At 39.8% G+C, this 27,246-nt stretch overlaps 1 protein-coding gene and 1 pseudogene across 1 annotated transcript in view; one reads left to right on the forward strand and one right to left on the reverse strand.

The window, feature by feature from the left end:
- SLC26A3 (solute carrier family 26 member 3) overlaps positions 1-20,557 on the reverse strand; it is a 38,278-nt gene extending 17,721 nt beyond the window's left edge. The window contains exons 1-10 of the mRNA XM_003268135.3: positions 20,448-20,557; positions 11,372-11,590; positions 10,735-10,874; positions 8,830-8,940; positions 8,076-8,248; positions 6,560-6,724; positions 4,423-4,575; positions 3,893-3,975; positions 311-458; positions 86-199 (exon numbers count right to left, since the gene is read on the reverse strand). Of these exons, the coding sequence (XP_003268183.1) occupies positions 86-199; positions 311-458; positions 3,893-3,975; positions 4,423-4,575; positions 6,560-6,724; positions 8,076-8,248; positions 8,830-8,940; positions 10,735-10,874; positions 11,372-11,502 (1,218 nt within the window). The 5' untranslated portion in view covers positions 11,503-11,590; positions 20,448-20,557. The remainder of the gene's footprint in view (positions 1-85; positions 200-310; positions 459-3,892; positions 3,976-4,422; positions 4,576-6,559; positions 6,725-8,075; positions 8,249-8,829; positions 8,941-10,734; positions 10,875-11,371; positions 11,591-20,447) is intronic.
- LOC100596325 lies at positions 12,610-26,887 on the forward strand (annotated as a pseudogene).
- The last annotated feature ends 359 nt before the right edge of the window (positions 26,888-27,246 follow it).

Consider the following 27,246-nt stretch of genomic DNA (forward strand, 5'->3'; position numbering starts at 1 on the left):
TCATCACCAACTCAACTTTTCCCCTGGCTTGAATTTCCTAGTTACTAACGCTAGGACAGTGCTTGCAGCAAAGATCTTGACATACCTGTGTTTTGCCTCCTGTGCTCTCCTGAACTGCTGATCTGGAGAGGGCAGTACTCCCAGCAAATCCTCTGAAAACTCCACAGACTATGTTACCCAATCCCAAGGCTATTAACTCCTGACAGAAAAACAAGAAGGAACCTTTTTCAGAAGTGGCACCATTGATATTATGTGTGCAAAATGTTATTTAAAGTTGCCCAATGAGACCCAGTGTAGTTTGTGTACTTACCTGATTACCATCAAGTGGATAATCGTATTTGAGGGAATAGACGCTGGCAACTGAAAAGGCCACTGCAAATGCAACCAATGCGATGCCAAAGCAATCTCCTATGGTTTCTTTGAAAATCGTCACGTTAGGTGTAAGAGGGGGCTGAAATCTAAAATTGAAATTAAGCAAGTCTGAATGTCACCAACCAATTTATAAACTGATATAACCATTGGGCAAATCAATGAATGAATGCAATCTAGGCTGAGTTGTGTCTCACTTTGGAGTATGATTAACGAGAATTTAGCTCCACTGACAACTTTGGAATCTGCTTTCTTAATGCTGAAAAGCAACACTGCCTGAATTTGGTAAAAGATTGCAAATTCAATCCAAGGATAGTGGTAAATCAGGTATGATCTTGCCAGTAAAACCACACTATAATGTGTGTGTGTATTCTTATAAGCTTCCAGCAAAATGTCTTCTATTCCACTTGTATTGTTACACTGGGTTGCAAAGCATCACTCATAATGCTCCCAATAGTTATCCATACATGAAGTCCTTTGAGCAAACACAATTGTGAGACAAGGAAAGCAAAAAAGTCTTCTTTCCATTGATGATAATAACCTTTCATGGAAAACTCCTAGCAAATAGATGGGCCTTGGACTCTGCCCTGCACTTCACAGAAATGCTACAGCCAACCATGACCCTAATGGAGAGTGGGTTTCTCTTTAAGGTGATATATGTCAGAGGAACCTTCAACTCACAGGGCATACTTCTGTGCTTAAGCCTCATGAACGTAGACCAGTTCAGTTATATTTACTAATTGTATCATAAAAGGTGCATGTATCTCAAACTCAACATCAATTTACTAAAATGTTCCACTCCTGTAAGCATCTATTTCTGACATCAGACTTATTGGAAGTAGGTTAATTAGGTCCAATCAACTCTTTCTGAATTGCTGTTCCACATTTTTAGTACTAATTTTGAAGAAGTACTATTATACCATAATTTTGAAGAAGTACTATTATATCTGATGCCATTATAAATCCAAAAGTTAGCTTGGAATGTTTTTGTTTTTTAATAACCAGGACCTTATTATTCTTTTGTTCTGGTCTCTGAACACCATAGACAGAGTGACGTGATGAAGATTTACAGTCTAAAGACTTAGGTTCATTTCCTGGCTCTGCCACTTGCCCTTCCCGAGTCACAATTTCCTCATTTGTAGAGCGAGGATAATAACGCTTGTTCTCTGTTTTTTTGAGATGGGGTCTCCTCTTTCCTAGGCTGGAGTGCACAGCTCACTGCAACCTCCACCTTCCAGGCTCCAGAGATCTCCCCACCTCAGCCTCCCAAGTAGCTGGGACTACAGGTGTGTGCCACCACGCCCAGCTAATTTTTGTATTTTTAGTAGAGACAGAGTTTTGCCATGTTGGCCAGGATGGTCTCGAACTCCTGACCGCAAGTGATTCACCCGCCTCGACCTCCCAAAGTGCTGGGATTACAGACGTGAGCCATGGCGCCCGTCCTTGTTCTCTTTTCTTCACAGTTTAGTGGGAGGGTCAAATAATAAATGCAAATACTATTTACACACTGTAAAACACAAAGTGCCTGTTAGCTATTATTATAGGATCCCTCTGGAATCTGAATATACTCCTTGTGTTTCCTTTACTGTTTCAATGAGCACTTTTCTTCAGCCAAATTATTTGTATTTAGTGTATGAGACTTTGCAAAATAACTTCTAAGGTGGCATACTCATGAACAGTAGGTTAGCAATAATTAATAATCACTACCTTCCAGTTATAGTCTATTTGCAATCAACAAAAACTTAAAATACCTACTCAATCGTCACCCAGAAAAAAAATGGAGCGTAAAAAGCTCAAGTGCTTGCTACCTAATTTGGGTGTTAAACTAGTAACAATAGTAGTGTAATTTGAACATTTATTGTAAGTCAGGCACTTAAGCATGTTACATGTATTAACTCACTCAACTCTTAAAAGAATCCTACTTGATAGCTATTATTTTTAGCCTCATTTTTACAGCCAAGAACATTGAGGCACAGTTTTTGGTAATGTGCTCAAGCTCAAAAAGTGAGTCAGAATCAAATCTCAGGTACTTTGCCTCTAGAACACTGGAGCTTACCTACTAGGTTACACTGCCACTCTGTTGAATGTAATGGTTACCCATTGCCACACCCCACACACTGTGGAGAGGTACACTGGCATTGAAAATATACTCACTAAATAAGACCGTTGTTGAGGTATTTAAGGTGTAACTCAGTGATCTTAAGTTTATCTTTTATTTTCCAAGCCCTTCTGACAAGATCCTGTTTGGTTTTGCAAGTATTAATTTTTTCTGTTTGGTTTATGTCTCCCAAGACATTTAAGTAAAGTGAAATCACTTCAAAGTGGCAGAATAGAAGGAAACCCTAAAAACAGTCTTTCAGTTTCAGCCTAATTTCCACTTTAAAACTTTAAAAATTAAAAGTGATGCTTGAGATTCATGAAATGTAACACACGAAGATCTGGTAATAAACAAATTTTTTTTCTTTAAAAAAATAAAAAGTACATAGATTTGCCTTTAAAAGAATTTGGCTGTTTTAAAGTAAAAAAAATACATATAAATGTTGATTTCTCGAATTCTCAAATATTTGTTAAGCATAGAGAGGGAGAGAAGTCTTTTAAAAAAACAAAACAAAGCAAAACAGGAAAACAACTTTTCCTTGGTAAGTTGGAGGAAACTGATGCTGTGGTTAGAAGAAACAACACAAAATGATCTTCCTTCTCAATCCACTGAATGTAATGAAATACATTTTAAAATTCCTGTGCAAACTGGACTTCTCATCCTTTTGCAGTGGGAAAAGTTGCTCTGCCCTTGTTTTGAATCTGATCGGGAGAAAGGACAGAGTGTGCCTATCTGGACTGCTCACGTGGAGTGCCTGTGTTCCTTCAGTGTCTTCTTTGAACTTTCAGAACTTGGCTCCAGTAACTTCAAACAAAGCATTACATATTGTTTATAGTAATTTATGGACAAGGAAATCTGGTTTCACTTGATGTTTCTTTATGAGGAGAAGCAGTTTACTTTGCCTATTTTTCTTTATTGTATTATTTATATAGTTTAAAAGAAACAAGAGATGGGGGTCTTGCTGTGTTGCCCAGACTGGTCTTGAACTCCCGGGCTCAAGTGATCCTCCCACCTTGGCCTCTCAAATTGCTGGGATTTCAGGCAGGAGCCACCGCATCTGGCCTTACTTTGCTTATTTTTATACTTTCACTAGTTTGCTAACTTTTACTTTCATGTGAGTTTCTACTGGTCTGTGTCCCTGCTTGTCTTGTTTGTGAGTTCTTCCACAAGCAGAAGCCTTCTGATATTAAGAACTGCATTCACTGTGGGGAGGCTGAAAAAAAAAAAGAACTGCACACCCTGCCTTTCTTTGTAGCTCCTTCCTAGAAGGAAAGCAGTGAGCCTTCCTTAGGGATGCAGGGTGCAGGGAGGATTCTGATGAAGGTTACCTGCAGGGTGACCTGCAGTTCGGATTGTACCTCTCCTGTCACTACTGCTAACTCTCTGCTTAGTGCATGGTGATGCCATCATCGAAGACACACTTACCCAGGATTCATGTCCCCAACCACAGTCACATTAAACCTGTTTTTAAAGTCAAAGCCATAGGATACACCTGCTGCGATCACGGTCTGCAAAGTTGCAAATGGCCCAAGTTAGAAATGTGAGATGCAAGTAAGAGTCTTGCTTTGAAAAAAAATAAATTGCCAAAACCCACTTCTGTACCTGTTAAGTAAGAACTCCAGCCCAGGCTTTGTTACTTTTTAAGAAATTCGGAGGCAATTCTAACATGCCGCCAGGATTGAGAACCACAGCTAAATTCAAATGGCTCTAACACAACATTTTGTCAAAGGTCTTGCTTTCTGCACTCTCCTTGTCTCACATGGAAAAAATTAACTCAAAATCATAAGAGGAAGTTATTAAATTCTGAATGAAAATAAAACCATGCTAAACATAATGCCCAAAAACTGCAGAGATGGCCTCTGCCCCACTAAAACCTTCTGAGCTACAGATGGTGAAGGACTTACAACATATAAACAGTAGAGTAACTATGACAGAGTCTGAAAATTATCAATTACCATAATGAATTCGATTGGAATAGGCACTGGAAGTTTGTCTTTGAAGCGCTGATTTATTTCTTTAACAATGGATACAACCAAAAGGATAATCAGAGCTGTCACCATGTCTGCAATATTAGTCTTCTCTATTTGTGAGAATACAGACACTAGTACCTACAATTACAAAAACAAAAACCACCAAAACACTATATTAATGCATAATTTGGATACAACACATCTCCAAACAAATAAAAATAAACATGGAAGCAAAAAGACTGATAGAGACTGATAGTGATTTCCTGTTCTGCCCCGGTTTAATCGTGAATGTGAAATTGTAGAGAGTAGCGATGGAGATACGAGAAGAGTAAAGTTAGCATAGTGTAGGTGGCACACTAGTTTAAGAATGCTTCTGGCATTTTTCTGGGAATCTCTTTGGCTAGTGTCAAGTTTTGTTGGATACTTTTCACATTTTTACCACTGGTCTTCTGCCTTTATTAGGTCTCTTTGGTCATCATTTTTTATTTCACAGCCATCACTACACTATCCAGGGAATAACTTCTGATCTTTGATAGTTTTGCTTAGTATGCTCAATTCCTGGCCCTTTTTTGGGGGGCTTATACCCCCTCACATTTCTTAGCTGACTCTCTATGTCACTTTTGGAAAATAGTTTTCTGGTTAACTGTGCACTATGCATGGTCTTACTTCTTGAAGCTAGTTGGGTTCCACATCCACGTACCCCCAAAAGCCCAAGCAGGCCAAAACTGGATCCCAAATTGCTTCTAGAACACTCCACTTCTGGAATGCCTCTGGATGGAAGTGAGAGAGTGTTGGTTCCAATTGGGAGCAAGCTCTGTCTCAACTCCCAAAAACTGTTGAGAGTTGTTAAAAATCAAACACATCTACCATCGAGCTAATGTTAACAACAAAAATTAAGTAACACCTCTCCTATATTTGACTCAAGTATTTTCAAAAAAATAATTTATGTTATTAAAAGCTTTACCATTTTGTCCCAAGTTTTAAAACTAAGAACACTATCTGTTCTGCTTTGCATCCTCTGGAGGAGGGGAGAACTGCTGTCCTATCTACATACTGGTAAATTTTCTTTTGTTTTCTAAACAGGATGCAAAAAGGACCCAAGAACTTCAATTCTAAAAGAATGAGACATGCTTTTCAAGAAACAGGAAAACATCATAACTCAATTAGCAAATTTCTTTCAAAATAAGATTTTAAGAAACATTTTAAAACTTGGAAAAAACTGGTAAAGCTTTTAAAACATAGACTTTTTTTTTTCCTTTTGGAAAATACTTGAGTCAAATCTAAGGTAAGCGTTACTTAATTGTGTTAACATTAGCTGTATGGTAGATGTGGTTGATTTTCAGTATTGTTCCCTTGCTACTTTTTCTTTTCTTTCCTTTCCTTTTTCTTTTCTTTTTCTTTTTCTTTTTTTTTTTTTTTTTGAGACTATGTCTTGCTCTGTTGCCCAGGCTGGAGTGCAGTGGTACAATCACAGCTCACTGCTGCCTCTAACTCTCTGGCTCAAGAGAGCCTCTGCCTCAGCCTTCCAAAAAGCTGGGACTACAGACATGCACCACCATGCCCAGCTAATTATTTTATTTTTTGTAAAGGTGAGGTTTCACTTTGTTGCACAGGCTGGTCTTGAACTCCTGGGTTCAAGTGTCAAGTGATCCTCCTGCCTCAGGCCCCCAAAGTGCTGGGATTACAGGTATGAGCCATCATGCCTGGCTTTACTTTCTTTTTCTTTTCTTTTTTTTTGAGACAGAGTCTCGCTGTGTTGCCCAGGCTGGAGTGCAGTGGCGCAATCTCGACTCACTGCAAGATCCGCCTCCCGGGTTCACACCATTCTACTGCCTCAGCCTCCAGAGTAGCTGGGACTACAGGTGCCCGCCACCATGCCCGCTATTTTTTTTTTTTTAATTTTTAGTAGAGATGGGGTTTCACTGTGTTAGCCAGGATGGTCTCGATCTCCTGACCTCATGATCCACCTGCCTTGGCCTCCCAAAGTGCTGCTTTTTTAATATGAATAAATTTTACAACCTGTAGGTAAACCCCATGGCAAAGGCATTAAAGGAAAGCTCTCTAAAAACACAGTAGTGAGTTTCATGTATTTCAGTATTTTTTAGGTGAAAGAAATACTTACTTTGAAAATTGAAAGTGGATCAGTGTGTGACGGGACTGTCAGCTGAAAAATGAATTTCAGTTGGGAAACCAAAACATGAACAGCAGCAGCAGTAGTGAAGCCACTGATGAGGGACTCAGATAGGTATATCACTACAAATCCAATCCGCAGAATCCCAAAAGCCAACTGGAAAGAGAACAAAAGCCTTTGTCAGCATAGATTAGGAGTATACCTCAGCAAACTCAAGGATCCGCAACTGAAATAATATTACACAAAACGTAAAGGCTTAACCTGTATGTACATGCCTTGAAGAAGCAAATGTCCCTGCCTCCTGGGACACCTCCCATCCAGGGCTCCTCACTCTCCTTCCCTTCCGCCGCATCATCCAGGTGGAACGGTACATGGTATTCACATAGGACATAAGTCTAGTTTGCCCCCAAGAAGTAACAGGCTTATTCGCACTTAATTTATTTTTAAGTGTGCTGTCTTTGGAAGACTCATAGGCCTTTTCTAGTAAAAACTTACCTAGCATCAGCCCTCATACATTTGCTGATGTAATTTTAAGTTGTACTTTCTAGCTGCTGGAGCATGCATGAGCGAGTGTCTATCCTATTTCCTCAAAGTTGCTCAACTTGTGTAAGAAATACATAACTGCATATTGGACATCAGAAGTGCTTGGGGGAAAAGGATGGTTAATTCACCCCTAAAGCATCATTGTTCTGCAATAAAGTGAATTGGATGGATTCTCCTTCCCTTGGATATTTGGCCTGTCTTTCTGCTCATGTCTCCAGAATGCAGCCAGAGCTGTGGCTGCCCAAAGCCCAGTTGGGTTCCATTTCTATACCAGGTTCAGAAATGTATTAGAAATAACTAACCAAATTGTCAATAAGACACATGCTTATGTCCTTGTAGAAATTGACTTTTTCTTTCTTTAAGAAATGGTCTTAACCAATAATATCATTATCCATAAATTTAGGCAACATCTCAAAAAGTCCATGACATTTTCACTATTCGGCAGGGGTGTCAGCATATGGCTTGGGAGCGAGACTTTAGGCTCCACCATAATCCTCTTCGGTTTTCCCCAAAATTGACATGAACAGTTCAAAGCCCCTGTCCCTTCCAACTAGATTATAGTTGCTGAAGAATTAAAGAAAAAAATTCCAAAGCCACCAGTATGATGATTTCTTGTATACAGTTATGTTTCTTGACTCTATCAATTCCCAGATATGCTGTTTCTTGACCCTATTAATTCCCAGATATATGCTGAAGCATTTCACTTGTCACTGTTTGTGCCTCTCCATTCCCCTTCTTCCCTCTGTCTAGACCCACATTCATTTGTTTTTGTACTGTTGACCCACTCCTCTCCCTCTGGTTGTGGTGAGTGACCCTTCTTACAGTATTTCCTATGGGCCATGAGGGAGAGACACAAACCAAAGGGAAGATAGAGGAGGAGTGGCAGGGGGAGGAAAAATAGAGAGATGTGTAACAGTCAAGATGAACAGATTGAGGTGGGCAAGTTACATGAGAAGGTGCTCACCTGGATGATTCCAGAAAGTACTGTGACTGCTACCGCAGCATTCACCCTCTCGTCATCCGGTGATAAAGAATTATCACTCCAGCTGTTAGACGATCCCGAAGTAGTTTCATTGCGAGCTGTGACTGCTCCTGAAACTGCTAGTCCCACCATCATACTCAGAATCGGAAACGGACCTAATTAACAGTGGGTGAATCGTGGTCAGTATCTGCCTCTCTAAAGCATATTGTCTTTCAACCACAGAATAAGAGCATATAAAATGACTGGTGAGGCTGGGCATGGTGGCTCACGCCTGTAATCCCAGCACTTTGGGAGGCCGAGGTGGGCGGATCACCTGAGGTCGGGAGTTTGAGACCAGCCTGACCAACATGGAGAAGCCTTGTCTCTACCAATAATACAAAAATTAATCAGGCGTGATGGCACATGCCTGTAATCCCAGCTACTTGGGAGGCTGAGGCAGGAGAATCACTTGAACATGGGAGGCGGAGGTTGCAGTGAGCCAAGATCGTGCCATTGCACTCCAACCTGGGCCACAAGAGCAAAACTCCGTCTCAAAAAATAAAAATAAATAAATAAATAAATAAAATGGCCACCATCTGTGACCCTGACCTCCTTCTCAAACCCTGGTCCTAATTCTCACAGGAGACCATGACTCTTCTCCTGGATTATGTGAAATTTGGAATTGATACAATGTATGGCTAATAAAATTCATTAAAAAAAACAATGTGAGCATTAATCAGCTCAGTAACTGACTTACCCACGGATATGTGTCTGGAAGTGCCGAAGAAAAAGTAGATTATGGCTGGGAAAAAGGATGCATACAACCCATAGACTGGGGGGATGTCGACCAGCAGAGCAAATGCTAAACCTGTAAACACACAAGCAGCAGAGTCCTTACTTTGTGCAGGAGGAATCAAAGACGTTCTCTGGTTCTTATGGTATTTAGAATTGGATCCCAAAAATAAGTTACCTCATTAATTCAAAATGTATTAAAGATGTAAATGCAAGAACTAAAACTACAAAACTTTTAGAAGAAAGCATAGGTATAAATTTTTGTGACCTGGATTTGTCAATGGTTTCTTAGAAATGACACCTATGGCATAAGCCAGCAGTCCCCAACCTTTTTGGCACCAGAGACTGGTTTTGTGGGAGGTAATTTTTCCACTGGCTAGGGAAGGAGAGATGGTTTGGGGATGACTCAAGTGTATTACATTTTTTGTGCACTTTATTTCTATTATTATTACATTGTAATAGATAATGAAATAATTATACAATTCACCATAATGTAGAATCAGTAGGAGCCCTGAGCTCGTTTTCCTGCAACTAGATGGTTCCCTCTGGGGGTGATGGGAGACCGTGACAGATCATTAGGCATTAGATTCTCATAAGGAGCACGCAACCTAGATCCCTTGCATGCACAGTTCACGATAGGGTTTGCACTCCTATAAGAATATAATGCTGTCGCTGATCTAACAGGAGGTGGAGCTCAGGAGGTAAAGAGAGCAATGAGGAGCGGCTGTAAATACAGATGAGGCTTCATTTGCTCACCTGCCACTCACTTCCTGCTGTGTGGCCCAGTTCTTAACAGGCCACGGACCTGTACTGGTCTGTGGCCCAGGAATTGGGGACCCCTGGCATAAGCAACCAATGAAAAAAACAGATACACTGGACTTAATCACAATTTAAAATGCGTATTTCAAAGGATACTATCAAGAAAGTTAACCAATAATTCACAGAATAAAAAAGTTATTTGCAAATTGTATATCTGACAAGGGTCTGGTATCCAGAATATAGAAACAACCTTTGCAACTCCACGACAAAAAGACAACCCAATTTAAAAATGGGTAAAAAATTTGAATAGACGTTTTTCAAAAGATATACAAATGGCCAATAAACACCTGGAAAAAATATTCAGTATTGTTAGCCATTAGATAAATGCAAATGAAAACCACAATGAGATACCACTTCACACTCACTGGGATAGCTAAAAGAAAAAAGATGGACAATAACAAGTGTTGATGATATGGAGAAATTTGAACCCTCATACACTGCTAGTGGAAATGTAAAATGGTGTAGCTACTTTAGAAAATAAGTTAGCAGTTCCACAAATGATTAAATATAGAGTTACCATGTGATCCAACAATTACAATCCTAGTGATATACCCAAGAAAATTGAAGCATGTTCACACAAATATTTGTACACAAATGTTCAAAATAGCATTACTCATAACTCATAATAGCCCCCAAGTGGAAACAACTCAAATGTTCATCAACCGATGAGCGGATAAAAAAATTGTGATATGTCCATACAATAGAATACTTATTTGTCCATAAAATGGAATGAAGTACTAATACATGCTACAATATGGATCAACCTTGAAAACATTACAGTGAGTGAAAGAAACCAGACACAAAGTGCCATGTATTGTATTATTTCATTCGCATGAAATATCCAGAATAGGCAAATCCATAGAGAAAGGGTAGGGGGGGATGTGAAGTTAATGGGTAAGGAATTTTTAGGGGTTGGTGGTGGTGAAAATGTTCCAGAATTAGATAGTGGTGACAGATGCACAACCTAGTGAATATACGAAAAGCCTCTGAGCTCTACACATTCAAAGGATGAATTTTATGGTGTATAAATTATACTTAAAAAAGATTTTACCTTGTAGTACGGCCACAATCCCTGTGCTGATACCAGAAACAATATCACTGAGCAACCATTCTTTAAGCCGGTATGCTGGCAACCAAGATGCTATGGGGAACAAAGAGAGGACAATTCTCTTGGCCTTTTGTGTGGAACAGCTGAAAATGTGGAAAGCCACAGGTCAGTCAATTAATATCAAATTTTAAGTTTAGTACCTGTCGGTGGGAAATTGGTAAAGATGGTAATATGCTAAAGATTAAACTAGTAATTTCACTCCCAGTAACATTCTTTACCCATAATCAGCTGCCCTCTGGTCACCAACAAAGGATTTTTTAAAATGGTTGCTTTTCTTTAACCATAATAGACCTATTTGTCATCCTCAGCTCGAATCATGCAATATTTCAAATGAGAATTTTCCTCTGTCCCCATCTGTTAGTTGTCTGATTTGGAAAGACCGTGTTGATAAGCCGAGATAGGGTTCGTTTTAGACACTACCTTTCCAACTCTGGCAGGGAGTAGGAGGTTTGGAAACTAAAGAGGAAAGGACTGTAGGCTGTGGACTAGAGCCAGAAAGGAGAGTTGGAAAGTTAGAAAATTTAAGGGAAAGTGCTTCAAAAATGTATTCCTAATGCCAATACCTTAAAAAATATCTTACCTACAACACGCTTTGGCATGATCCAGAAATCCCTTATGATGTCTGTCTCTCTTTTTATGATTTTCCTCAAAAGCATTTGTAGAATACACTGGTCTGGCCACAATATACTGATTCCCAAAGGGTTCAATCATTTTGATTTTTCTGTTGGCTGTGGCAAGTTGAAGACCTTTGGAACTATGTGGTGAACACTTCCTCTTGCCTTTAGCAGGTTGAAAATGCCTGGAACCAAACAGAGCTTGCTTCTTAAATAACTCAGAGATAATGTGACGCAATTTACAGATGAGTGAGCTCCGAACTGAATGTTACCACCTTTTAAGATCAAAAAAGGCAGGATTAAGGGACCTAGATTGTGTTTTGCGACAGCGATATTTTATTCCAGTGAGCTGGACATGGCTGTTTTAGGTAAGTAAACAAGAGCTTTATTTTATTTTTTAATTTGCCAAAAAGTAACAAAATTGATTCAGTTTATGAATTAGTCAATTTTTTTACTTACAAGGCAAGATACTCTCATCAACTTTTTTTCCCAGAAATATTTCCGAAGTTAAGACATTGAAGTGTTGGGACAGATTAGATTTAAAGTTTATTTATTGCCCCTAACTCCAGTCCAGACTGTTCCAATTTACTCAACAGAATTTTAAAATTTGATTTTTTTACCTTGTAAAATTAAAAAATTGTGAAATTCAAAGGTATTGCCTATTTCAGTTATTTCCTTATTGTTTCTGGGAGTTAGAGTTTTACAATTTATAGTTAAGGAAACTATGAAACAAACTAAATATTATTTGTTTACTTCATTTGTGAGTAATAAGGTCTTTTTAAAGGAATGATCCTCAGCAAGTTCCTTAACCTCTCTGAGCCTTGCCTGCATAATGGGGATAAAGATATTCAAATTTCAGGTGATTGTGAAGATTAAATAAGGTTTCCAAAGCATCTAGTTTACATCCAACACACTATAGGCATTTACTAAATGGTAGTTATTATTTTAATTATTAGCATTTTCTACACAAAATGTTTAAGTTTTTAATTCTTATCTCAATCCTGTTTCTATTATGCTTAAAAGATCAATTTTACAAAATGTTTAAATGCACATTATCAAGTTAGCCTTCACAACTCTTTGGGGGCAATTACTCTTATTATTTTATTATTATTATTTTATTCTTACAAATGATAAAATAATCACACACACCCCAAACCCACACTAAAATGGAAATACTTTTTCTTGGGACATACAGCTTGTAAAAATGGCAGAAATGGTACCTGCATTTTGAGACTTCTTTGCTATCTTTTCTATGTCATGGCAGCTTCTCTATTGTTCAATATGAACATAATTGAAGAACATTCCAACTAACTGCTAGCATTTTTTCCCTCTAATCTTGTTCTGTATTACTACTCATAATGCCCAAGTTGTGTTCCTCAACTTCAATCACAGTGATTAATTGAATTATCTCACACTAGATAGTGTCTCGTTACACCGTGCCCTCATATACATAATGAGATTTTCAGCATGTTTACAGAGCTCAAGTTATAACCAGGAATCAGATGCTGGCCTCTATTGCTGGCCCCACTTGACCTCTCTTTGATCACCCATTTTTCTCTCCCACCCCATTTTCTAGTTTCCTCTAAAGTCCTCTGTACTCACTTTTGACCACAATGTACTGCTTTTGCCCCACATCTCTGGTTTGACCTACAGAATTTGAGCTCCTTTGAGCTCAGTTATGACTCCCTTGTTATTATTATTATTATTAGAGACAGGATCTCACTGTCGCTTGAGGTAGAGTTCAGTGGTGCAATCGTAGCTCACTATGGCCTCTTAACTCCTAGGCTCAAGCGGTCCTCCTGTCTCCTGAGTAGCTGGGACTACAGGTGTGGGCCACCATGCCCTGCTAATTTTTAAACTATTTCAGCAGAGGCAGGGATCTTTCATATGTTGCCCAGGCTGGCCTCAAACTCCTAGGCTTAAGCAATCCTTCAGCCTCAGCCTCCCAAGTAGCTGATAGGTGCACCACCAGGGCCTCGGTTATGACATTCAGATCCTCCTTTGCTATTCTTTCTGGGCCTCTCCTCCCCTGCCACTCCCAAGTGCTTGTTTTCTCTTTTGTTTCCATTCCTTCTTCCATCTCTCCACCCACACTTCAGGGGTCAAATCCCACTGACTAGACAGTACTTCCCATTGTCAGAAGAACTTGCTCACAAAGTGGAGGTGACTTGTGCATTGCTGTGCAGAGCATGGATTTTTGTCTTTTTTTTGCTGATTACCAACAACATGGTTGGAGCATTAATAATTAAGATCTAATCCATGGTCAATTACTTCTGACACCTTGGATTTCTCACAAAGTGTATCTGGAATATCTTAAAAGAACAGCTTTAATCCTTTGAAGGAACCAACCTAGACAACCTTAGGATGAAGAAGACTTCGGCACTGGGTATTTGTATTTCTGTCAGATGCTGCTATGGACAGGAAAAAAAAAATGATTCTGCTCTTTGCTTGCTTTACTCATGCTTTCCTCAAGGAGTTCATAGAAATTTATTAGTTATCTTCCCTAAAAAAGATCTTGAAGGTACTTATATTCTTCTGGCTGTTGTATTTGTTTTATTTTTTATTTTATTTTATTTTTTTTGCCGATGACAGTGATGGGAGAAACACAACTTCATTTCTAATCAGCTTCCTTCTCTGAGGATGGCTATGGCTGTCTCTTTAGTGGGCTTTCTTATACCTCCAGCTGGATCAACAGGCTGAACTCTGGCTGTCCTGCCAGTAAAAGCCTCCTCCTCACACCCAAGCACTGCCTGCAAGGGGACTGCTCAGGGTAGGAATGAGGAGAGCTTAAGAAATCTTTCCTGGCCGGGCACGGTGGCTCACACCTGTAATCCCAGCACTTTGGGAGGCCGAGGCAGGTGGATCACGAGGTCAGGAGATCGAGACCATCCTGGCTAATACGGTGAAACCCCGTCTCTACTAAAAATACAAAAAATTAGCCAGGTGAGGTGGCAGGCACCTGTAGTCCCAGCTACCGGGGAGGCTGAGGCAGGAGAATGGCGTGAACCCGGGAAGCAGAGCTTGCAGTGAGCAGAGATCGCGCCACTGCACTCCAACCGGGTGACAGAGAGACTCTGTCTCGAAAAAAAAAAAAAAAAAGAAATATTTCCTGCCAGGCACGGTGGCTCACGCCTATAATCCCAGCACTTTGGGAGGCTGAGGCAGGAGGATCACTTGAGGTCAGGGGTTCAAGACCAACCTGGCCAACACAGTGAAACCTTGTCTCTACTAAGAATACAAAAATTAGCCAGGCGTGGTGGCTAATCCCAGCTACTCGGGAGGCTGAGACAGGAGAATTGCTTGAACTCGGGAAGCAGAGGTTGCAGTGAGCTGAGATCATGCCCCTGCGCTCCAGCCTGGGCGACACAGCAAGACTCCGTCTCAAAAAAAAAAGAAAAGAAATCTTTCCAGACTTTAGAGAGAAATCTTGAGGGCCACATTCCAGCCTTTCTGTTTTCCCCTTGCACCCATCCCTGCTTCCAAAAGCTATGCCTCCATGTGTAACATACAATGTGGGCCTCTAAACCATCTACCCCAATGGTGCCTCTGCTGAAGACATGTTCCAGATAGTCATAAATTAATGACATTCTCCATGTCATCATTTCTGAGATTCTTGACCATGACCTTTTTTTTTTTTTTTTTTTTTGAGATGGAGTCTTGCTCTGTTGCCTAGGCTGTAGTGTAGTGGCGCGATCTCAGCTCATCTTTAATTAGGAATTCAAAAGAGATTTTTTAAACTTTTTTTTCACCTGAACAAGTTACATTTTTGCCAGAAATTCTTGGAAAACACTTTTTTCTGGTTCCTGGAATCACAATTCCAATTTCAAATATTACGCCCATATTAATGTAAAATCCTTTTCATGTTCTATCTTCATGGATCTCTGAGTTCCTTAGGGTGTCAGTGGATTTGGGGATGAAAATTCATTCGCAGAGTCCCTTCCTCTTACTAATTGTAGAATCCCAAGCCTTGTTTGTATATATTTCCACTTTTATTTGCTTCCGTATGATGTGCTTTTTATTATTTTTTTGGCCTTTATGATATATATATTACATACATAGACACACATATGTAGACATTCATATACCTACATATCTTGGTGCTGTGGCTTAGTCATACACATTGTTCTCTGCTTTTTTTTTTTCTTTTTGAGCAGAAATTTAATCCTGGGATTAATTTCTGAAGTTCAGTTTCTCAGTTTAACTATTCCCATGTATTAACAACTTTTTGATGTTTCTAGGGATTGTCATGTACATACCTCCCCACCACTCCAAGTTCCGCCCATTTCCAACCTGCAGATTGGCCTCCAGTTACGAGAACCTCCACTCTGCCTGCCCCGCTCTGCTGAGAAGTGTCTTATGGCCCTGACCTTTCCACTTAGTGTTTATCTATTCTGTGTTTTAGTCTTTCAGAGGTCTGCCCTTTTTGCTGGGAAACAACTAATTTGAACCAAGATGCTGATGAGCGGTCCTAGGATTTGTCTTTAATTAGTGGTCATTTGAAACCAGTAGACAAGCAAGGGTGCAGAACACTTCCTAGCCCCTCTGCAGTCACATTTGATGCCTCCACTCTTGGACAAGGCAGCTCCTAGTAGCATCACCCCTCCATAGCTGTTCAAGCTGAGGAAGGCCTTCAATGGAGACATCACTGAAAATGCCATACTGTGCCTGAAATCTGCTGAAAACACGACTCACCTCATGGATCTCAAAATATCTCTGAGCCAGTCAGTGCAAAACCAGAGGTAAGCCAGCCCTATTTCATGAATTAGTCCTTGGTCAATGGGAAATACAGCAGCGTCCTGATAACTATACTTGGGGGAGTGGGTGAGAGATGGGGGAACGAGCAGAATAATTGCTCCAATGAGCACCTTCAGAGGGATCTCCATCAGCAGCCAGAGGAATCAGAAATCAAGCGCACAAGAAGCTCCACATTCTGGTTAGCGCAAGGCTGGATAGAAGCAGGGAGATGATGGCATCAGAATGGGAGAGGGCTGGAGTGGTGAATGGAGGGGAGGGGTCTCAGCACGGAGGTTGGTTAAGAGAGCTCAGAAGGGGTCAGAGGCTGAGGTGGGCAATAACTGTTACTATTATTTTTCATCAATTCTATTACTACATTGCCCAAGATGCTGAAGAAGGAAGTCAAACCTAATTTAATTGGGAGGTACAACAGAAAATAGTGAGACTTTGGCACCTAAGCACACCAGGTTTCAAATCCTTGCCTTGCCATATCTTAACTATGTTTGCTATGAGCCAGTGATTCAAGCCATCAATTTTCTTTTCTTTTCTTTTTCTTTTTTTTTGTTTTTTTTTTTGAGACAGAGTCTTGCTCTGTCACACAGGCTGGAGGCTGGAGTGCAGTGGCGCGATTTCGGCTCACTGCAAACTCCACCTCCTGGGTTCAAGTGATTCTCCTGCTTCAGCCTCCTGAGTAGCTGAGACTACAGGCACCTGTTACCGTGCCCAGCTAATTTTTTGTATTTTTAGTAGAGATGGAGTTTCGCCATGTTGGCCAGGCTTGTCTCGAACTCCTGGCCTCAAGTGGTCTGCCTGCCTCAGCCTCCCAAAATGCTGGGATTACAGGCGTGAGCATCCGGCCCAAGCCTTCAATTTCCTAATAGCAAAAGGAAGAGACCATTATTTTCCTTCTAGGGCTGTTCTTAAAACTGAAAGCAGGGTATACAAAGGGAGACTTCTTAGCCTTAAGTTCACAGGTAGCAGTCTCAGAAGTGAGTTTAATATTGACTGTTTAGACTGAATTTACAACTGGTCCACATGACAAAAGTCAGCTGGAACCTGTTGGAAAATGCTAGTGCTGCCAACTTTTCTATGACTTTATGTTTACTCTGAGCTTATCTTTAGAAGTAGCAGTTTTCCATTTTTATCCCAGTTTGTTTTAACATAGTTTTAAAATAATCTATCTATCCGAGCTTCCTAGAATGGCATACAAGGTCCTTCATGTTTTGGCTCTGGTCTATCTCACAAGCTTCTTCACTCCTCCTTCACAATTGCAGCAGGTTCCTAACACACTATATTTAACAGTTCCGTATCTTTGTACACATGATTTCCTTTGTGTTTTTCTTCTCCAATACCTGGTAGATTCCAATTCATTCTTAAAAATACTCAGCACAGCTGGGCGCAGTGGCTCATGCCTGTAATCTTGGCATGTTGGGAGACTGAAGTGGGAAGATTGCTTGAGGCCAGGAGTTCAAGACCAGCCTGGCCAATATAAAGACACCCTGTCTCTAAAAAAAAAAAAACAACTCAGCTGACCATTGATTCATTTCTTCATTCCTTCAACAAACATGTATCAGCCTATTATTTGTCAGGAACTCAGTTCCTAACACAGTTGTAGAAGATAAGAAAATGATGTAAAGCCTTCATGGAATCCCTAGATAGAGTTAATAATTTCCTTCTTGTAAGTACCTTGTATATATGTCTATTCCATGTCATACATTATTTGTTTATGTTTTCTTCCCTTTAAGACTGAGTTTCCCAAGGGCAAGGCCCAAATCTTAACCATTTTTCCCTCTTTTGCTAGGTCCTATGATGTAGTAAGTATACAAGAAAGTTCGTTGAAATAAACTGAACTATGAGCAAGAGATATATAAATGATGTAGACCTAAACTCCAAAGTTTACATACACAGGAGAAGTGCCCAAAATAATTGGTGCAGACAATAAATTGGAAGAAGGGATGTAAATGTGGGTTGGAGTTAGGAAGGTTTTGTGAAGGAACTGTGAGTCTTGGGTTAGACTTTAAAGAACAGATAGGTTTGGCAGGGGTGATGACAAAGCAGTGGGCAATAAGCAAATCATGTCAAGGATATTGAGAGTTCCAAACACTGAAACAGAAGGCTTTGTTGGCCCATAGGCTAAACCACTAGAGAAATGTTGGGATGCACCATAGCAAGGGGTTTCATACCCAGTAGGCTCACAGAAGGCGAAAGAGAATCCCTGGCCATTTCTATAAGGCTTTGAGATTTTCTGAGCACTTTCACTTTTCTTCCTTGAGTATTGCTGTGTGATGGAGGCAGACAAAATAGGCTGTATTGTCGCTAATTTACAGATGAAGAAATGGAGATGAGAGAAGATAAATGACTTTCTCAACTTCCCAGGGCCAGGATGAGAAGCCACATCTTGTGAATAACTGATTCTCTCTGCTACATCTTCTTCTCTACTACCTATTGAATGTCAGGGGGCTCAGCCTCTACCCCCAAGAGAGACAAGGCAAAAGAACAAGGTGAGGCACCTTCAGGGTCCTTGCTTTTGAGCATGAAAGCCTCACACTCCTACACTCAATATCCACAACACAAACCATGAGCCTGGTGGCCTGGGAACCAATCTCCTTGAGGTGACTTGTTTTATTCTTCCCCTTGCTTCTCAACAAAGTGACACAGAGGCTAGAGGAGCCTCTTCTTTTCTCTTTGGAGAATCAAAGACCTTTATTGTAGAGAAGAGTTAGACTGTGTTATTATATATTTATTCTTGTAATTGAAAAATACTCATTCTCATTTTCTGAACGATTTTGTTTCTTAGTCGAATATGAGCTGTTTAGGAGGTATTAAACATTTGTTCATTTCTTTATATACTCAGTTATTCCCTTATCCAGAGGGAGAAGGCAAAGTATGTATTGTGTTACTCCATTTTACTTGTTTCTGAAATCAAATTAGTTGCTTCCTAACTTTTCATTAGGAATAATCCTTGGCTGGTAAGGGGTGGCACACGCCTGTAATCCCAGTACTTTGGGAGACTGAGGTGGGTGGATCACCTGAGGTCAGGAGTTCGAGACCAGCCTGGCCAACATGGCGAAACCCCGTCTCTACTAAAAATACAAAAAAAAAAAAAAAAAAAAAAAAGCAGGCACAGTGGAGCATGCCTGTAGTATCAGCTACCTGGGAGGCTGAGGCAGGAGAATCACTTGAACCTGGGAGGCGGAGGTTGCAGTGAGCAGAGATTGTGCCACTGCACTTCAGCCTGGGTGACAGAGTGAGAATCCGTCTCAGAAAAAAAAAAAAAAAAGGAATGTTCTTTATGCAGTTAAATTTCATGACACAGTTTTTCCAAATGACTAACTTACTTCAGAAAAGAGAATTATTTAGTCCAATAATTTGATAAATTGTTCCTCACTTGCATATATAAAGAAAGTTGTGTAATCTTTTCCTGACATTTTAAAGAATAAAATAGATTTTATCTTGATAGAGTTAGTAATGTATGGGATAAGTACCCATACATTACTAATATATTATATTATATTATATTATATTATATTATATTATATTATATTATACTATTTGTGGCATAGGGCATTCTGCTACTTTCCAGTGACCATTTTCTCCCCATCTCTCTTCTCTTGCCATTCTCTATCCTTCTTACTCCCATTGACTTTCCTTCTCTCCCTGTTTCCCTTAGTCTTGGACTTTCTAGGATGTCTAGCAGATAAATCTCTCACTTCTAGACCATATGTCCCCCACCCCCACCTTTTTTTTTAAGAGACAAGGTCTTTCCATATTGCCTAAGCTGACCTCAAACTCTTGGGCTAAGCTATCTTCCTGCCTTAGCCTCTTGACTGGCTAGGACTATAGGTACATACCCCTATGCCTGGCTGGGACCAGATGGCCTTTCTGAATCCTTTCTAGTAAGTGATTCTGTCTCCTGGAGAAACTGTTTCCTTAAAGTTTGCTTTTTTTTTTTTTTTTTGCCAACCCTCAGAGCAGACAATCTATCTATAAAGTCAGATTTGAGTGGAGAATTGAAGGAATTATCTGAATAATTAAAACAAGAACACTAATACCTTTGAAAAGGCTATTTAAGACTTAATGATGCCTACGACCATTTACTTGTTAAATTAAAGTCTACTTAAATATTTATTCCACATTGCTAGTGCTCCAGACATACATGCATAGCTTATTAGTGGATTCATTCAAAATATTCACACACATGGAATAAACTCAAGAACATAATAACTCCTAAACAGGCTTTGATCAGAAAAAATACCATTTTCAAGGAACAGAAAACCCGTTTGAATATATCATAAATTTGGTTCCTACCTGACACATACTCTGTGAGGAGCTTCTGCAACAGTGGTACATTTTCAAGATAAAGTTCTAAGTTCTAGTTCTAAGAGGCAGTGTCCATCCACTCAGGTCTACAGGCCCTGCATGCATCCATATGCATAGGGATGTCTATATATAGGCTATGTAACACAGTGGACAAATTACCTTTCTGTCAGCTTTAATAATTAACTTTCATTAACTTTTACAACAATGAAAAGACTGCAATGTGGTCTTGACCTTTGAGACTTTGATCAGCAGAAGTGATGATGAAAATTGCTTCCTCAAGTTCCTTGTGAGATTAAACCACCCATTGCACTTGTGTGTATGTAATTTCATTGGTTTGCAGAGATTTGCACAGCAGATGCGCACATGGACTTAAAAAAAAAAGAATCTTCTCAAGGGTTATCTCCTTGACATTTTACCAGCCTGTTTAGATGAGAGTTTAGTGGTGGTGTTTTTTGGCTGGATGACTCCATGGAATCTGTCATGAGCTACGAAAGTGTGGTGTATAGGTTAACTCCTGGTATGATAAAGGCCCTCATTAGGAACACTCACCCAACTCTCAGCCACAGGCCATATCTGCATTCCAATTTCTGCCCCCACCACAGCTCTTCCTAAGAGCAATAAACCCTATGTTGCTAAACATAATGAATACTTTCAACTCTCATCTTACTTAAAAGCATTGGCCTTGCTGACTACTCTTTAATGAACTCCTCTTCTTATTTTAAAAATTATTTAACTAATTAGTTAATTTTAGAGATGGGGTATTGCTGTGTTGCCCAAGCTGGTCTCAAACTCCTGGCCTGAAGTGATCCTCCTGCTTTAACCTCCTGAGTAGCCGGGATTACAGGCCTCAGCCATCATACTGGGCTAAAATCTTCTCTTCTTAAAATGCTAAAAAAAAATTTTAACACACTTGTTTTTTACCTCATCCTTTTTGCCAATTTCTCCTTTAACTCTTTCTTTGGCATTTCCTAAGATTCTGTTCTGAATTTCCTTCTCCTCTCTTGCTACCCTCTTGCCCTAAATAAGAGTCCCATGGCTCCCAGCAACATTCAGATTTCTAACCCCAGCTCTCTGGGTCCACATATTTAACTGCCTATTCCACATCTTTGCTTGGATGCCTCACAGGCATCTCAAACATGACACATATCGAGATTAAGACCTCTTGATCTTTCCTCCAAAATGTGCTCCATCTCTAGTCTTCCCCATTTCAGAAAAGAATATTCCCATGTCAGAGACCTGGGAACCATCTCTGACACTTCCTCTTGCAGACCTTCTCCCCACCCGCAGCCAATCCATCCTTAAGCCCTATTGAGCATGCCTCTAAAATACATCCCAAAGCCATCACTTTTCTTCATCTTCACTCTTACCTTTTGCTGCGCTTCTTGCTTCGTCTCGCAGCCCTCCCCGTCTCTTTACCACTCATTAATCAGAATGATCTTTTCACACTAGTCCTCTTTGTGGGGCTGATGATTATATGGAGGAAAACAGGCCTCCAAAGTCTTTGCATGATCTCCCCCTGCACAACTCTCCAACCTCATCTGACTCTGCTCTTACTTTTGTTTTCTCCACTCCCACCATGGTGGCCTCTTGTAGTCCCAAATTTGCCCACTCTTTGCAGACATCATTTTCTCTGCTTAAATGCACTTCTCTCTCTCTCTCTCGGGTTGGCTGTTACTTAGCTTCAACATCACTTTCTCAAAGAGAACCACTTTGACTTCCTAATCTCAATTAGCCCCTCTTGTGGCATTCTCTCAGAGTATTCTTTTTAAGTCCCTTGGTTAATTTGCATGTACTTTTTAAAACATAGAATCATAATTTAAAAATATACAATTATTTACTTGGCTAATGTTTGGCTTTCTCATTAGAATGAAAGTCCCACGCAGGCAGGGACTTTGGTGAATTCACTGCTGTATGCCCAGTACCTAGAATGAATCTACCACAGAATAATGACTCAATAAATAGTGGTTCAATGACAGTTCAACCAATGAATTATGTTTGATATGAAACAATTCCTAAAAGAATGTGGACAGGTCACTAGCATTTGTTAGAAATTAATCTAACCTGTGTTTTTAGATCTGGCTCACACCTGTGCTAACTGCATAATTGAATGAGCTGTGGTGCCACTTATCATGCTTTTATCAATATTAGCTAACTTTAATTAGTGTTTAGTATGGGCTAGGAACTTTGCAATGTGTTTTATTGGGTTTATCCCATTTAATCCTCATAACAACCATCGATAGCTTAGTATTTTTATTCCTATTTTACAAATGAATAGATTGAGATTTCATTTGTGGTGAAATCTCAATTTTTAATTTTTACTGGCTTTTATTGAAGCCAACTAGAATCCAGAAAACCTAACTTTGTTGTGTCTTTAACTACTGTATAATACTGCTTTTTATAATTTTAACAGATGTATGGCACATTTATTCAGAACCACTATACACGGATTAAATTTTGTATTTATGTATGGTTGATGGAAGAACTGGAAAATATTGCACTTAAAGGTAGAGGCTCAGAATTATTGATCAGCACAAAAATGATTTATTTTAGAACAAATAAGAGAGTTTTGCAAGATTGATGGATACAAGCTGAGCAAAGGCAAATTATTACACTATATATATTACATAGTTTATAGCCTTCTTATATACTAATAATATGTAGTAAATGTAATAAAAAGAAAGATATCATTGTTAATAGCAACAAAAGCTACAAAGATTAGTAGAAATAAATCCTTTTTGTTTTTTATTTTGAAGAGACACGGTCTGGCTTTGTGACTGAGGCTGGAGTATAGTGGCTCAATCATAGCTTCCTGAAACCTTGAACTCCTGGGCTCAAGTGATCCTCCTGTCTCAGCCTCCCAAGTAGCTTAGACTACAGGCACAGGCCACCACACCTGGCCAATTTTATTTATTTATTTGTTTTGAGATGGAATCTCACTCTGTCGCCCAGGCTGGGGTGCAGTGGTGCGATCTCAGCTCACTGCAACCTCTGCCTCCCGGGTTCAAGCAATTCTCCTGCCTCAGCCTCCTGAGTAGCTGGGATTACAGGCGCCCACCACCACACCTGGCTAATTTTTGTATTTTTAGTAGAAACGGGGTTTCATCATGTTGGTCAGGCTGGTCTTGAACTCTTGACCTTGTGATCTGCCTGCCTCGGCCTCCCAAAGTGCTGGGATTACAGGAGTAAATTTTTTAATTTTAATTTTATTTTGTAGAGATGGGTTCTTTCTGTGTTGTCTAGGCTGGTCTCCAACACCTGGCCTCAAGCTATCCTGCTACCTCGACCTCCCAAAGTGCTGGGATTACAGGCGCAAGCCACTGTGCCTGGCTGAAGTAAATCTTATGTAAAGCTATATAATGATGAACTTTATAGAGAGAATTACAAAACATTATTAAAGGACAATAACAAAACCTAAGAAAAATATAGCCGGGCGCAGTGGCTCACGCCTGTAGTCCCAGCACTTTGGGAGGACAAGGCAGGCGGATCACAAGGTCAGGAGATCGAGACCATCCTTGCTAACATGGTGAAAGCCCGTTTCTACTAAAAATACAAAAAATTAGCTGGGTGTGGTGGCAGGTGCCTGTAGTCCCAGCTACTCGGGAGGCTGAGGCAGGAGAATGGCGTGAACCTGGGAGGTGGAGCTTGCAGTGAGCTGAGAGAGAGCCGCAGCACTCCAGCCTGGGTGACACAGCGAGACTCCGTCTCAAAAAAAAAAAAAAAAAGAAAAATATAAAGCCATAAATCTTCATGAATGTGAAAGTTCAATATCATATAGATATTTTCTTCAAATTAATCTATTACATAAATGCTATTACAATGAAAAAGCTTTTCTTTTTTTTTCATAGAACTGGACAAACTTGTCCTAAAACTTGTATGGAAGGACAAAAGGCCAAGAAAAGTCAAGACAATTTTTGAAATTGATGCATAATAGTTGTACATATTTATGGGATATATGTGATATTTTGATATATGCATACAATGTGTAATCATCAAATCAGGGTAATAATGATATCTATCACCTCAAACTTTTATCATTTCTCTGTGTTGGGAACATTCCAAATTTTCTCTTCTAGCTATTTTGAACTATACAATAATTTATTGTTAACTATAGCCACCCTACCGTGTTATCAAATACTAGAACTTATTCCTTCTATCTAACTGTACGTTTGTATCCATCAATCAACAGCTCTCCATCCCCCCTCCCTGCTACTTTTCCCAGCCTGTGGGAATTCTACTTTCTCTCTCATTCTACTTTCTCTCTCCATGAGATCCACTTTTTTGGCTCCCACATATTAGTGAGAACATGCAACATTTGTTGACAACTTTGAAGAAGAAAAAATGGGGAAACTTATTTTGCAGATATAAAGCCTTATTATCAAGCTATAGTAATTATGGCAGTTATGTGTTTGTGCTGTGGGAAATAAACATACCAATGGAACAGGACAGAAGGCCTAGAAACATGTATTGAAACTTGATATATAATAGAGGTTACATGGCATTAGAGAAAAGATGGACTATTCAATAAATGGTACTGAGACAACTGGCTATCCATGTGGAACAAATAAAATTTAGATTTCTATTTCACAGCAATCACACACACATTTTTTCAATTGACTAAAGGCCTAAGCAGAAAAGGTAAAATTTTAAACTTTTAGAAGAAAAAGTATGCTGTTATAACCTTGGAATAAAAGTATTTCTTCAACAAGTCACATAAATGTGCATATCATAAAGGAAACGATTGACAAATCCAACTTTATTAAAATTAAAACATGGAAGACACTACAACAAAAGTGAAGACAAGCTCTAGACTGAACAAGGTATTTGCCCAGTTAAGTCTTTAAAAAGATTAATATCCAGAAGATATCAAGAACTACAAATCAATAAAGAAAAGGCAAAATTCACAGAAAACTTGAAGTGACAATTAACATATGAAAATATGTTCAAGTTCACTAGTAATCAGGGAAAAGTAAGTACAACCATATACATTTCACATCCATCATTAGCAGGGCTGTAACTAGCTTCACTGGAGCTTGAAGATTATGCAATCTGTGGATCTCATTTTAAGAAAAAGATTACAAAATTTCACATATAAAATTAACTACAGGGCCTTTGAAGGGGCCCATGCGAATGAAACGTCTTGAAGCCTAAACCTCATTTGCTTTATGGTAAATCTGCTTTTGTCTATCAGATGGTAAAAATGAAATGCCTGAAAATACCCAGTGTCACAGAGGCTGTGGAGCAATAGGAACCCTTATACTATCGTTGTGAGTTGTAAATTGGGGCAGTCATTTCTGATAGCAGCGTGTGACTGTCTTGTCAAATTGAAGATATATATCTTCTAAGACCTGGCAATTCCACTAGTATGTATCCTTAACAAATGTTGACTCATGTTAATGAATATTTCTAGCATATATAAATATGCAATATTTATAATAGCAAAAAAAAAGAAAATAAATATCCTCAATCCACTAGATAGTCTGGTTGATAGTCTACTCACCTTATAAATAGCCTAATATCCTTTATCTGCTATCTACTCTTCATTAATAGGACAGTAGACAGTGCATAAAGAAATCATGCCAACCTGTAACTAACACTAAGGAGGCCAAGTGGCAGAAGGCCTTATGTGAGTGACAGCCCTTCCCTGATAAATATGTGGACCTGAAAGAGCTGTGCTCAGAAATGCCAATATTGGACTGGGGTATTTGAGTTGAGTGTGGTGATCCATCAGCTGGGTGGTGTCTATGTTTTTGTGGTTATCTGATGTTACATGGACAAAGGGTTTCTGGTCTCCCACTGGCCTTCTGGGACTAGCCTGGCTTCTTCACTGACTGCGTATGTTTTATTTGATCTTGATTAGAGGTGAAGGGTGGAAGTAGAGTGGGCATGTCCGGTGGGCTGACTTGAAGAGCCTGTAGTCTTCATTACTTTCATCTATGGCTATTTGCTAGTGTCGAAGACCCTGACAGTCTGTCAGCACTGACACCATCTGTGCTGTGTCAGTCTTCACGCTGTTAGGCCACCTCATCTGCTTTCACTGTGGCACCAATGCTGCCGTTGTATCCATCACATTGTCCTTGAACACGGCCATCATTGCTTCTGTCTGCCTGTCCTCATGCCTTCCCTGGTCCCTGTATGCCTTCATCATGGTGACATTTGCCATCCAAATTTTTGCCCCATGGCCCATGTTACAGGAGAAACTGAAGGCATGTGCTCTCCCCAGCTGTGTGGGTGTCACACTGTTCTTTGAGTTTTCAGCCTTGAGAGGCCTGTGGTCCTATAGCGCTTGGAGTCATCCTCTTCGTCCTTCTCTAGTTTCCATCTTATGTCTCTGTCCTTTCTACCTCATTCACCTGCAGCTTTTTAAAGAAACCAGTCATGGGCCTTAGGATGAAGTTGAAATCAAATTCTTGTCCAGGTGCCTCAGCTAAGTCAAGTACCTCCATTACATTATGAAGGCAAGTTGATGGAGTAGCATCTTAGCTCGTGTAAAAGTTGAAGGCAAAGTTCTATTTTGGAAGCAGCATGCCAATGTGGGTGAGAGAACAGGGATCAAAGGAAAAAATTAACCAAAGGCTTGGGTGCTTATCTTTTCTGTTATTTTGTGGGATGAGAAAGCTTTTTGGATCCCTTTTGAATTATTGTGTCTCATTTATTATTTGCTGTAACAAATGAAGTGATGTGGTTTCTATTAAAAAATAACAGTACAGGCCAGGCGTGGTGGCTCACACCTGTAATCCCAGCACTTTGGGAGGCCAAGGCGGGTGGATTGCTTCAGCACAGGAGTTTG

Source organism: Nomascus leucogenys, chromosome 13 (genome assembly GCF_006542625.1).
Source record: "Nomascus leucogenys isolate Asia chromosome 13, Asia_NLE_v1, whole genome shotgun sequence".
NCBI classification, from domain to species: Eukaryota; Metazoa; Chordata; class Mammalia; order Primates; family Hylobatidae; genus Nomascus; species Nomascus leucogenys.